The 13002-nt window shown below is 42.5% G+C and overlaps 1 protein-coding gene across 4 annotated transcripts in view; it reads right to left on the bottom strand.

Annotated features, from left to right (window-relative positions):
* Positions 1-3386: 3386 nt before the first annotated feature.
* plxna4 (plexin A4) overlaps positions 3387-13002 on the bottom strand; it is a 532456-nt gene continuing 522840 nt past the window's right edge. For all 4 annotated transcript variants that reach the window (XM_052033450.1, XM_052033449.1, XM_052033451.1 and 1 more), the window contains exons 31-32: positions 8892-9042; positions 3387-5510 (exon numbers count right to left, since the gene is read on the bottom strand). In XM_052033450.1, coding sequence (XP_051889410.1) covers positions 5415-5510; positions 8892-9042 — 247 coding nt within the window. In that variant the 3' untranslated portion in view covers positions 3387-5414. The remainder of the gene's footprint in view (positions 5511-8891; positions 9043-13002) is intronic.

The following is a 13002-nucleotide window of genomic DNA, read 5'->3' on the forward strand; positions in this document are numbered from 1 at the left end:
GTTGACAGGAGAAATAATTGGGCTTGGTATGATACTACCTGCCCACCAGTACACAAATTCAGGATTGCTATTCGGACAAATCACAGGAGAAAGCCTGAAATTTTCGTCGCAGCATGAAATAGCATGTTCAGGAAAGATGCGGTGAAAATGTGTAGGGAGAGCCAAAATATTCAATCAAGTATCACTTAGGAACAATTTGGAGCTCACCTGTCACTGTGCAGGGAAGTCAGGCCAATTTTAGGAAATGAGAGTCCTCCCTGCCCTGTAATAACATGACGTAGATAATAGGGGAGGTGCCACTGGGATGCATGTCCCATTGATAGGCACTAAAGTGGTTCCAAAACACTACAGCTGTCAGATATAACATTAAAGAGTGGCTGTTGGATGAATTCTGAGGGATGTTGCTGATGGAGAAGAAAATAACACAACACAGCAGAGCATCAGCAGCTGAACCAGAAGATTAGATTAACATTTTGATCCTTGGTGTCACCCAAAAATTAACCTGTCTCGATTTTATTTTCAGATTCTGATCAGCTATTTGCATCTAGACATTAGAAATTCATTGTTCACAGTGCAATGTGTTGCACTCTACTTCTGAAATTCGGCCTCACTGACTTCAATAGAATTACATTTCAGAAGCAGGGTTCAATATGAATGCACTATTACATCACACTTTTAGTTCATAGAGCAGAGGGGAAATTTCCAATATTTTAACAAGATAGGTTCGAAGCTAGATTTTAGTGATGTTAGGCAAGGAATGATGATTGGTCCAGTATAGCATGGTCTACTTCTAACTGTGTCATAGAACATAAAACAGTACAGCACAAGAACAGGTTCTTTGGCCCATGGTCTCCATTGCCAACCATGATGCCAATCAAAACTGATCCCATCTACCTACACATGGTCTATATTCCTCCATACCCTGCCTGTCCATGTGCCTGTCGAAATGCCTCTTAAATATTGCTGTCATATCTGCTTCCACCACATCCCCTGACAGTGCATTCTAGGCACCTACCATTCTGATGCCTGGAATCACTCCCTTCAACTTTCCCCCTCACCTTAAAGCTACGCCCTCTAGCATTTGACATTTCCACCCTGGGACAATGACTCTGTCATTGGATCTTTTCTACCCATCCAGAAGCAGATGAGACCTCATTTTTAATGCTTCACCTACCGCCTGTGCAGCACAGTAGCACACTCGAGGGTCAACTTAGATATTTGTGCTCAAGCCCATGCAGAAGATGTGAAGATCCTTCATTGCAAAAGCAACGGGTTTAGCATTCGTTTCTTTGTCAGCGAATCTGTTCCATGATCACTTTATCAATGAGAGGGAGATTAATAGAATGCAGACCTGGACTGAGAAGTGGCAGATGGAGTTCAACCCGGATAAGTGTGAAGTGATACACTTGGGAGATCTAATTTGAAGGCAGAATACAAGGTTAATGGCAGTCTGGAGGAACAGAGTGATCTTGTGGTCCACATCCATAGATCCCTCAAGGTTGCTGCGCAGGTCAATAGGGTTGTTAAGAAGGCGTATGGAGTGTTGGCCTTTATTAATCAGGGTGTTGAGTTCAGGAACCGCGAGGTGATGTTGCAGGTCTATAGAACTCTGGTTAGACCACACTTGGGAGTATTGTGTTCAGTTCTGGTCACCTCATTATAGAAAGAATGTGGAAGCTTTAGAGAGGGTGCAGAGGAGATTTACCAGGATGTTGCCTGGATTGGAGAGCATGTCTTATGAGGATAGGTTGAGCGAGCTAGGGCTTTTGTCTTTGGAGAGGAGGAGGATAAGAGGTGACTTGATAGAGGTGTACAAGATGATATGAGGCGTAGATCAAGTGGACAGAGACATTTTCCTGGGGTGACTATGGCTAACATGAGGGGGCATAATTTTAAGGTGATTGGAAGAAGGTATAAGGGGGATGTCAGGGGTAAGTTTATTTCACAGAGATTGGTGGGTGTGTGGAATGCAGTGCCTGCAGAGGTTGTGGGGGCAGATACATTAGGGACACTTAAGAGACTCTTAGATAGACACATGAATGATAGAGAAAAGAGGGGCTATGTGGGAGGGAAGAGGTTACATAGATATTAGAGCAGGATAAAATGTTGGCACAACATTGTGGGCCAAAGGGCCTGTCCTGTGCTGTAATGTTCTATGTCCTATGTAGGGAGTTGGGTAGATTAACTGACCTGTGAGATACCAGAAGATTGCCGACACTTACAAAGAAGCCAGTTACGACTGTAGCTTTTAAAGAGAATTTGATAATTAATTAAAGGTTAAAGATATTAGAATAAGAGACGGGAAGATTGAGCAACAAGATAGTTCTTTCTAAATCCAGGCAGGGATTATGTCTCCTACAGTGTTACAAGAGTGCCAATTACATTATGTATCTCAGGATAAGACCACTGAGCATCTTCTAAGGCAGTTGCTTGGGATCTTGGATGACTTGCCTCCACCCTGGTGAAAGCAGGGTGGGAAAGGTAATGAGTTGCTGCAAATTGAACGTCAGGGGCCATGGTCAAATGGAAGTCCTAAGGAAAGCTTGAGTCACTGGCTGAGAAAACGTGAAGTTGTTCCAAAGGGACACATGTACTCCACAAATGCAACCCTAAATGCAGCTGGTAGACACTCCACATCACAGCAGCTCTCCACTAAAAAAAAATTAACAAGGAAATGATGGACTGAGAAGGAAAGTAAAGTCTGTTTTCTTTAAAAAAAATAAAAGCACTTGAGGGAGGGAACTTGTGGTGTCATGAAGACAGCAGAAATTGGTAAGGGATTGACCAATGGAAATCAAAAGTCAAATAGACACTGGGCATGGATTTCCTCCCTTGCACACCACCCACGTGAATTATCCCAGCACATGATGATGGGAATTTTAATCATTAAGCCAGAATCCCTGACAGTGCCTCATGCATTTCCTTATATAATTCAATGCAGCACAAATGCACAGCGACACTTCTCCAAGACTTATTCGACAGCACCTCCCAAACTCACAACTTCCACTACTTGGGTACGACAAGGCAGCAGGCACATGGAACCCCACCAAGTCACAGAGTGTCCTTCTTCTGGAAGTATATCACCCTTCCTTCACTAACATTGGGTCAAAGCCTCAGAACTCACTCCCTAGTAGCAATGTGGCAGAATCCACCACAAGAACTGCAGTGCTAATGGTTGGTGGCTCACCATCCCCTTCTCAAGGGTACTTAAAAATGGGCAGTAAGTTTTGTCCCTGTTGGCAACACTTGCATCCTGTAAATGATTAAGAAGATAAGACTTACTCTCAGTAACACTGTGGTCACTTTGCAAATCATTAGACAGCCTCAACACAGTTTTTGTAATAAACTTTATTCTATATTACAAATAGTAAATTTTTGTTCTGAACTGCAAAATAGGAGTGCATCATATTTACATACACAGGTATACAATTGATATAACAAAGTACTGAAGCTAGCCTTTGTCAGGTCCTTTCATCTCTTTGCTTAAGTAGTATATTTAATTACAGTCATTATTAGGATAAAAACCTATGTTGTTTTGTCTTGACGAATTCTAACACTGGTTTCTAAGGGTAAGTTGTTACAAATTGTCTTTAAATAGAGATGTTCACATAACAATCCATTCAGGCCAGACACACTATTCTCAAGCAAAAAAGAAACTGAAAGAAATCAAGGACACATTCACAATCATGGCATTGCAGTTTGGTATCAATCTTTGCTTCCCAGATTCATTATTACATGCACTTTTTATATTTTAAAAAAAAAGAAACAAATAATATTGAAAAGAAAACGAATACCCAGGTCACTGCCAGGGATTGACCTATCACATCCACAACACAAGTCTGGCACAGTTCAAGGCAAAAAGCTTTTGTTTTAAAAAGTCCCTTTTTTATAGATTTTGAGCTGAATGAGTTGGTGGGTGAAGGGGAGGGGGCAGTTTTTAGATTCCACAATAATACAACATGTATAAATGTCCTGGGGGGGGTGGGGGGGAGGCGAAATAAAATTCCAATCAGCCTCCCATTGCAGTACTGACTGTGAGATGTCCCGAGGCTTCTGACAACCCCTTTCCCCCCTCACCGCCCCCCCCCGACACCTCCCATCCCAAGATCCTGGCTCCTCCTACACATAACACGTGCAAATCATGTCTTTGTTTTAGCAGTTTTTATTTCTTTCTTTAGCCATCTTCTATAAATAAAATTCACAGTTTGTCAATCTGTGCATTGTCCTGTGCAAATAAAAAGGAATGCTTGTTTGGAGCCAGCTAGTCATTCATGGTTTTTTTTGTGTGTCTTGAGGAACCTCACACATTAGGTAGACGTCTATAAATAAAATGATAATCCACAGTGGCACTTATTTTCAAACAGCACTGTTAATCCTTTGGTCTTCGCTGGCTGGGATAATCCATTGTTTCCAAACCAAAATGTCTTTTTATTTCATTTGCCAGTACCTCCAGAGTCACTGCCCCACAGCTCCGGTGAAAGTCTAACCTGTCCATTTATTTGAAATGCATTCACATGATCATGTACACTTCTAGTTTTTCCTTAATAATACAAGGCTTAGGATTTAGAGTACCTTTTGTTTTTGCATGAGTCTGTGTGACCACATGTGCGTGTTTATGTTTGTGTGTGTGTGTATATATATATATATATATATATATATACACACAACCTTTTATGTTATTACGTGCACATACTCTGATTGCTCCTCTCCTGACACCATAGCCCATAAACATAGCTCTGGAATAAATATAGCCCCAAGCCCAGTTGGTCCATCTTCCACCATTATGTAATTCTCTCTTCCCTTCTCATAGACCAGATAAATTGTGATTCTCATGCACAATTTTTTTTTGTTTCTAATAGGTCTGCAATCTCTGACCATAAAGTCAACTGAACAAGAAACCACATTATTGTCTCACTGATCTTGTGTCGATCAAAGATATTTTCGTAACAAGGCCTCAGGTTGAAGCCAAATTCAATATCAACCTATCCCAAAGGAAATCGCTTATAGCGTCCCACAAAATGTGAAGATCTTCCATCTTTCCTGGTTCCCATCACTTACACAACGAGAGGAAAGGCTGTCAAGTTCCTCTGGAGATGATGGCTGAGAAAATTATCACGGTCTTTAGTCACTCGCCAATGTTTTCTTTGTGAGTGATTGCTGCTTTATTTTACAAACCATGATGTGATCTGTTAGTTTTTACCTTTCACAGACATTTTGAAGTATCCAGTGATGTTGTGGGTGAGAGAGAGAGAGAGTGACCGAAGGAGAATATAGGATGAAGACGCAGGGATAATGGAGAGATAGATGATCAAGGTGACGTTGCTTGAACCAATCATAACTTGCACTTGAAAGGCGACCATCTTTAGTCAGGCACAGCTTGGCTTCTTTTACCCAGCGTTCCTTGGGAGTGCCACTCAGCTCTCTATCGACATGAGAGCAACTACCTGTTCAAGTTTGTAAGCTAACCGCTGCCTCCTGGACTGATCTTCACATTCTAGAGTACTTACTATCTGTGAATGAGAACACAAAGGAAGGATAGTTTTAATGTTGAATTTAACACTTTTGACACTAATCATGTGAAATTATGAAAACACGTTGAGAGAACGTGGCCTTTTCTCCTTGGAACAATGGAGGGTGAGAGGTGACCTGATAGAGGAGTATAAGGTGATAAGAGGCATTGACTGTATGGATAGTCAGAGGCTTTTTCCCAGGGTTGAAATAGTTGCCACAAGAGGACACAGGTGCTGGGGAGTAGGTATAGAGGAGATGTCAGGGGTAAGTTTTTTTACTCAGAGTGGTGAGTGTGTGGAATGGGCTGCCGGCAATGGTGGCGGAGGCAGATACGATAGTATCTTTTCTTTTGGATAGGTACATGGAGCTTAGAAAAATAGACGGCTATGGGTAAACCTAGTAATTTCTAAGGTAGGGACATGTTCGGCACAGCTTTGTGGGCCGAAGGGCCTGAATTGTGCTGTAGGTTTTCTATGTTTCTAATCAAAAATTCTTACATTACCGGTGAATTCAGTGATGCCCCACCCTGCTGAATTACTAGTGAGGGTTGGTATACACTGCCATGTTTGAGGCGAAAAGAGATTCCACTGCCCAATCCCAAGTAAATTTCAAATTATACCTGCTTTAGAATGCATAGTACTGGATTGGGATTGGTTGCGATGGCGCCCTTGGTAAAGTAGTTGACTACCAATACACCGAATGAGAGATTTGTATCAGGTGGATGGGGTGGTCCCGTCCTCTGACCTGCCAGAGGGCAGGGTCCAAACAGCACCTGCCTCTCAACTTTGGAGGGTGCGAATATACCAATTGAAGCCTGCAGCCTGAGAGGTTATAAGCATCCCTGGAAAGGTTCTGAGGTATGGCCCATGCCAAGGCAAATTTCTATCCTTCACCTTTTCTATTTTATGAACCTATAAAGATATATAGGATTGTGACCATGTCCAAAAAAAAAGCAGATAGAAGTGTAAAAGTGCATAACTAAAAAGGAACCTGGCAAGAAACATGCTCTTGTGTCCAATTCTCCATTTCCTACAATGCTTATCTGTCCCAGGAGACCTCCAGCATAACGACTGACATTATACTCTGCTCGTCCGGGGCCACCAATGAGTCTTCTTTCTCTGTTGGTTTTAGCCCCTTCAGTAGGCTTCTGCAGTTTACAATTAAAAGCCCTGTACTCTCAAATTTTGGCACAGTGGCTCAGCTCGTAGAGCTGCTGCCTCACAGTGCTGGAGACCCGGGTTCAATCCCGACCTTGGATGCTGTCAGTGTAGCGTTTGCATGTTCTCCCCTCTGACAGCATGGGTTTCCTTCGGGTGCTCTGGTTTCCTCCCACGTCCTAAAGATATGTTGGTTGGCAGGTTATTTGGCTATTGTCAATTGTCTCCGGTGTGTGGATGAGCGGTAGTATCTGGGGGAAGTTGATGAGAATGTGGGGAGAATAAAAAAATAGAATTAATGCAGGATTAGTGTAAATACTTTGATGGTCAGCACAGACAGTGGGCCAAATGGCCTGTTTCCATGCTGTAGGACTATTAATTCTGAGCTGAGATACTGGAGCTTACAGGGTTAAATTATGAGGGCAAATTGCTTGCTTGGATTCTTTTGAAAGTGAGAAACCAAAGGGGTTGAAGAGATTGAGCATATTCAAATGCTGGAGGATTTATAGGGCAGGAACAGAGTTAGTACTTCCTGTTTTCGGGAAAATAAAAACACGAGAATACAATCTAAACTTAGAGTCAAGGCATTTTGGAGCAATAAGATAAGATCCGTATGTAGTCCGTTTTAGAAAGGGTAGCAGAAATTTGGAATTCTCCTCCATATTGTACTGTGAATGGAAGCAAAAAAAGCCCTCGGGACCAGTGCAGGTAAATTTTATTTTGGTCAGGATGTCAAGGGATAAAGAGCAGAGAATGGAAAATGAACTCAAGGTGCAATCTGCCATGAATTAATTCTTTGGATGAGGACTTTACTGGCAAGCCCAATGAGTTTCGTCCATCCTTAACTGTCACAGGTTACACTGTCTCAGAGTTGACCACATTGGTGGGACTGGAGTCACACACAGCCCAAACTGGATAATAGCAGCAGTGTTCCTACCCCAAAGGAAATTCATGAACCAGAAGGCTTTTTACAACAAGGTTTTATGGATGTCGTTAATGAGAACAGTTTTTTTTATTGTAGATTTATTGAATTAGTTGAATTTTAATTCCCCTACTACAGTGATGGGATTCACACCTGCATCTCCAGATCAAGGGGCCACTGAATTCTGGTCCAATAACTTAAGCTATCATACCCCCATCAACTGGGGTATCTGATATCAGCTGATTACTAATATCTCAGATAACAATACTAACTTTTTTTTTGATATTGTGTGACATTACTTGCAATATGTCCCAAGGCATTTCACAGGAATATCAAAGAAAATTTGACGTCAGGCCAAATGCGACTTTTGGGCAGATGGCCTTTAGTCAAAGACTTAGTCCTTGAGGAGTACCTGAAAGAATGAGAGAGGGGGAGAGGCAGAGAGGTCTGTTTCTGCGCTCAAGACCCTGACAGCTGCAGCAACAACCACTACTGATGGAGCAATTAGATTTGAAGATGCTTGAGAGGTTGGAATTGTAAAGCACAGGTGCCCCAGAGGTTACGGAGAACATAGAACGTAGAACAGTACAGCACAGGAACAGGCCCTTTGGCCCATGATGTCTGTGCTGACCGTGCTGCACATCTGCTTGCACATGGTCTCTATCCCTCCATTCCCTGCCTATTCATGTGCCCAACAAACGCCTTTTAAACATTGTTATCATATCTGCTTCCACCACTTCCCCTGGCAGTGCAGTTCAGGCACCTACCACTCCCTGTGTAAAAGAAAAAAAAACTTTCAGGTAAATCTCCTTTAATCTTTCCCCCTCTCACCTCAAAGCTATGCTCTCTTGGATTTGACATTTCCATCCTGGGACGATCTACCTTGTCTAAGTCTTTTCATAATTTTATATACTTCAATCAGGTCACCCCTCAGCCTCTAATGCTCCAGAGAAAACAATCCAAATTTGTCCCACCTTTCCTTATAACTAATAGTTTCTAATCCAGGCAACTTCCTGGTTGAATGTCTTCTGCACCCTCTCCAAAGCCTCCAAATCCTTCCTGTAATGTGGTGACCAGAACTGCACACAGTGCTCCAAATGTGGCCTGACCAAAGTTTTATATGGCTACAACATGACTTTTATACTCAACACCCTGACCAACGAAGGCAAGTATACCATATGCCTTCTTTACCACCCTATCTACTTGTGTTGCCACTTTCAGAGAGCTAAGGACTTGCATCCCAAGATTCCTCTGTACATCTGTTGTAAGGCTTTAGGTGATCACAAAGAATGGGCTGTTACCTCCTCGCTGTATTTGCTAACATAGGAGTAGATTTCACTGAGGGCGCTCATTGCGTTGAATTCAGCCATGTGCATTCGGGACTGCTCCGCTAGATAGGCATTCATGTCCTGGTCACTGATGGCCGGCATTTTTCCAATATCTGCATAGTACCTGCATCAAAAAAGACAAGTTAGCAAGATGATCCAACTCCGCCCCTTCATAAAGCAGAACTGACAATTAAAGACAGAGAACAGAGTCTGCCTCGTCAAAGCAGAAAGCAAAAACTGAGACCTCTTTACTTCAAAATTCCTTCTTTTTGTTTACAGTGCATTTTGGATAGGAATGATATCCAGTTGTTGGATGGCATCGGCTGTAGGATATCACCCAAATGTGGGGTTACACATCAACATAGGGTGTCACCCCAGTGGGGTGCCACATCTTTGTAGGGTGTCAACCCAGTCTGAGGTGTCACATCACTGTAGGGTGTTATCCCAATGTGGGGTTACACATCAATGTAAAATGTCACATCGGTGTCAGGTGAAACCACACTATAGGGAGATACTGCGCTGTAGACTGACATCCCACTATAGAGTGACCACCCAGTGCAGGCTATAACATAATAGCTATAACGTATATAGCTCCATTGCAATGTGAGAGCCCACAGTATCTGTGTTATGTTCCATCTTCAACATCTTCCATCTTGTAAGCACAGATAAATAACATACATTTTAGGTCACAATTCCATGGAAGAATTTACATTGTCTTGGTGGTCAAACAATTCTATCATTCCACCTAAATTCTCAGAAGGAACCAGCAACTGAGTTTCCTGAGTGTTTAGAGGCTCCACAAATTTGTTAGTCATTGCCAATGGTAAGGGTGCTAGCATTATAGGAGCCCCCTGGGAGAGAGTCAGTCTCTTCCTATTGGATAAATTTGCCTGATTCAATAAGGTTTAAGATCAATTTTAAAGAATCTCTTTTTCTTATAACTTGTTGGGTTCACATTGTAGAAAAATTTTCAATCCAGTCTTCATATTTGGCATCATTGTTGGAATTAATCAAAGAACGTGAAGTGGAAAAGAGGCATCAATTGTTAGGTGAACCCTTTCTACTAATGTAGAGATTAACAAAGTATAGTACACCATTGTGGGGTGGGCCTTATTTCCTGGGGCAAGCATGTGTCCATTTAGGTAACACTTAAAGGGCTTTAGACATTTAGTGAAGGGGTGCACCCTCTGTGTGTCATAGACATCTTGCTATCTTTCTCACATCGATGCCTGTCTTGTTGGGACTGCCCTCAGAGGGTGGAGACCCCATCTGGTCACTCGTGTAATTACAAAAATTAGCTTCCTCAAGCTGCCCACGTGGCCCCACTCCTTTACATTGATGATGCTTATTCTCTCTGTGTGTAGGAGGAGGAGGAGACTGGTTACCTGAGGGGACGAGTCAATACATTTCAGGTTTAGATCAAGTCAGGTACTTTTAAAAAATTCTAAGTGTTCTGTGAAGGGTCTATGACCTGAAATGTTAATTGGTTTCTCATTTCACAGATGCTGCTTGACTGGCTGAGTTCTTCTAGCATTTCCATTTATGCCTAAGGGTTCAGGTTAGGATTGGATTGGTTGTGGTTATGTTGGTCTTTAACAAGCAGCTAATGGGTGAATTTGTATCATAGAAGTCGGGAGAACACACACCAGTCTTCATTGAGGGGTCAGCGGTGAAAAGGGTGAGCAGCTTCAAGTTACTGGGAGTCAGTATCTCAGAGGATCCATCACATCGATGCAATCACAAAGAAGGCACACCAGCAGCTCTACTTCATTATGAGTTTGAGGAGATTTGGTACATCACCAAAGACTTTTGCAAATTTCTACTGATGTACAGTGGAAAGTTTTCTGACTGCTTTCATCACTGCCCGGTATGGAGGCTTCAATGTGCAGGATCAAAAGAGGCTGCAGCAAGTTGTAGACTCAGCCAGTTCCATCACGGGTACAACCCTCCCTAACCCCACCCCCCCCCCCCCCCCCCCCATTGAGGACATCTTCAAGAGGCAAAGCCTCAAGAAGGCGGCAATCATCATTAAGAACCCTCACCACCCGGGACATGCCCTCTTCTTGTTACTACCATCGGGGAGGAGGTACAGGAGCCTGAAGACCCACACTCAACGTTTCAGGAACAGCTCCTTCCCCTTTACCATCAGATTTCTGAATGGTCCACGAACCCATGAATATTACCTCGTTATTCCTCTTTTGTACGATTTAAGTATTTTCGTAACTTATAGTAATTTTTACGTCTTTATCTCTTGCACTGTACTGCTGCCGCAAAACAACAAATTTCACAATAGTCATAATAAACCTGATTCTGATTCTAATGCAGGGACTGAAGTCAATACACTCCAGAATAACTGCCTCCTTCATAAACCCTCTAAACTCAAAAGGCCATGGGTTCAAGTCACATAACATGAGGGAAAAATCTGGACCAACATTCCCATGTTGGAGTCCATCACAAACAATCCAGAGTCTTTTGATGTGTAAGTCCCTGTTACAATGTGAAGAAACTGTCAGTCCAGTTTTGACGACAAGTAACGTGATGATGATCAGAGAATCTAGTTTTAGCGGGGTTGGATGAGGGGTAATAGGGAACACATCTTCAAAATTGATGTGCCAACATCCTGGAGCCACCTCCCTACCAACACTGTGAGGGTACCTTCAGCACATGGATTGCAGTGGTTCAAGAATTCAGCTTGCCATCAGTGCTGGCCTTGCTGATGATGACTGTATTCCAGTAACCTGGAAGAAAACCTGCCTGCTCTTTTCCAAAGAAAACATGCTGTTGATTTTTTTTACACCTCTCAAGTTCAGTTTGTGTGTCAGGTCGTTCTAGTGTGGACAGATATAATGCCAGTAACAGCAAATGGGGATGGGCTGTGGGAATAAATTGCTTTCCATGAGGAACAGGGAGATCCTCAATTATCCTGGTACTTAACAATGTGCCAATTAGTGAAGGATTGTTGGGCTGAAGAGTCTTCTCCAACAGTGCAGTTCCAATGACTCAAAGGGATTTGGAATTGCAATTCACACCTGTCCACAATATCAACAGTGGTTCACTAATTAGAGAAAAACAAGAAATGTTCCAACGTGGGGCTTTGCACCTCTTGGGAGACTTGTGTTCACTCTTATTCTGAAATCTTATGCATCATGTGAAAGATATGTCTCTGCCGAAACACCACCCCCTCCAACGTCCTTTTACTTCACAGGGATGTAAGAAGACAACATGACGCCGTTTGTTGAATTTTTCTCTGCATGGCTTGAACTTCAGCGCTGCAAATAGGTGCACGCAGAAAAGTTGCTTGCACTTGTGGAGGAGATCAAAACTTCTGGAAGGTGTTGCTAATAAATCCCACAGGGAATTCCGGGGAAGCCTCTCCACTAGGAGAGTAGTGAGAACATAGAACTCGCACCCACAGGGCGCAATTAAAGGGAAGCTGATTGGGAGAAAGGAATAGACCAACAGGATGTGGTAGCATAGTGGTTAAGTCATTGGGCTAATAGCCAGAGTTTACACCATTGACCATGGTTTCAAATCCCGTCACAGCAGCTGGTTGGAATTTCAAAAAGGGAAAAAGTGATAGTAATGATAGAAATAAAGGAATGTGGTACAATTCCATCCACTTCTCTAATCCCCTGACAGAACTCCTACTTTGTCTGGTCTGTAACTACCTCAGTTCAGGGCTAATTAGGGATAAACAATAAATGCCAGCAATCCCATAAATGAATTTACAAATAGCAGGTGGATTTAGAGGGAAAGGGAGACTTGAGTAGAGCATTAACACAACATGGACCCTATGGGCCAAATGGCCTGTTCATGTACTGTAAATTCGAATAAACTTCTATGTAATATTGAATATTCCCTACTGTGAAGGGACTACATGGAATAATTTCAGTTTACTTTTGTTGAAACACAGAGAAATAGAAATATCCATAATAATAATCTGCTTGTGGGTGTCTGAAGTGCATGAAGTATGAAATAATAAAGGAAATATTCCCAAGAGGCAGTCTCTCCCCTGATGATCTCATTATTTCTTTATAACAGCATTCCAGTACCAATATTGTCAGCAGGAGAGGCAGAAATGTCA

This window comes from Pristis pectinata, chromosome 19 (genome assembly GCF_009764475.1).
Source record: "Pristis pectinata isolate sPriPec2 chromosome 19, sPriPec2.1.pri, whole genome shotgun sequence".
NCBI classification, from domain to species: Eukaryota; Metazoa; Chordata; class Chondrichthyes; order Rhinopristiformes; family Pristidae; genus Pristis; species Pristis pectinata.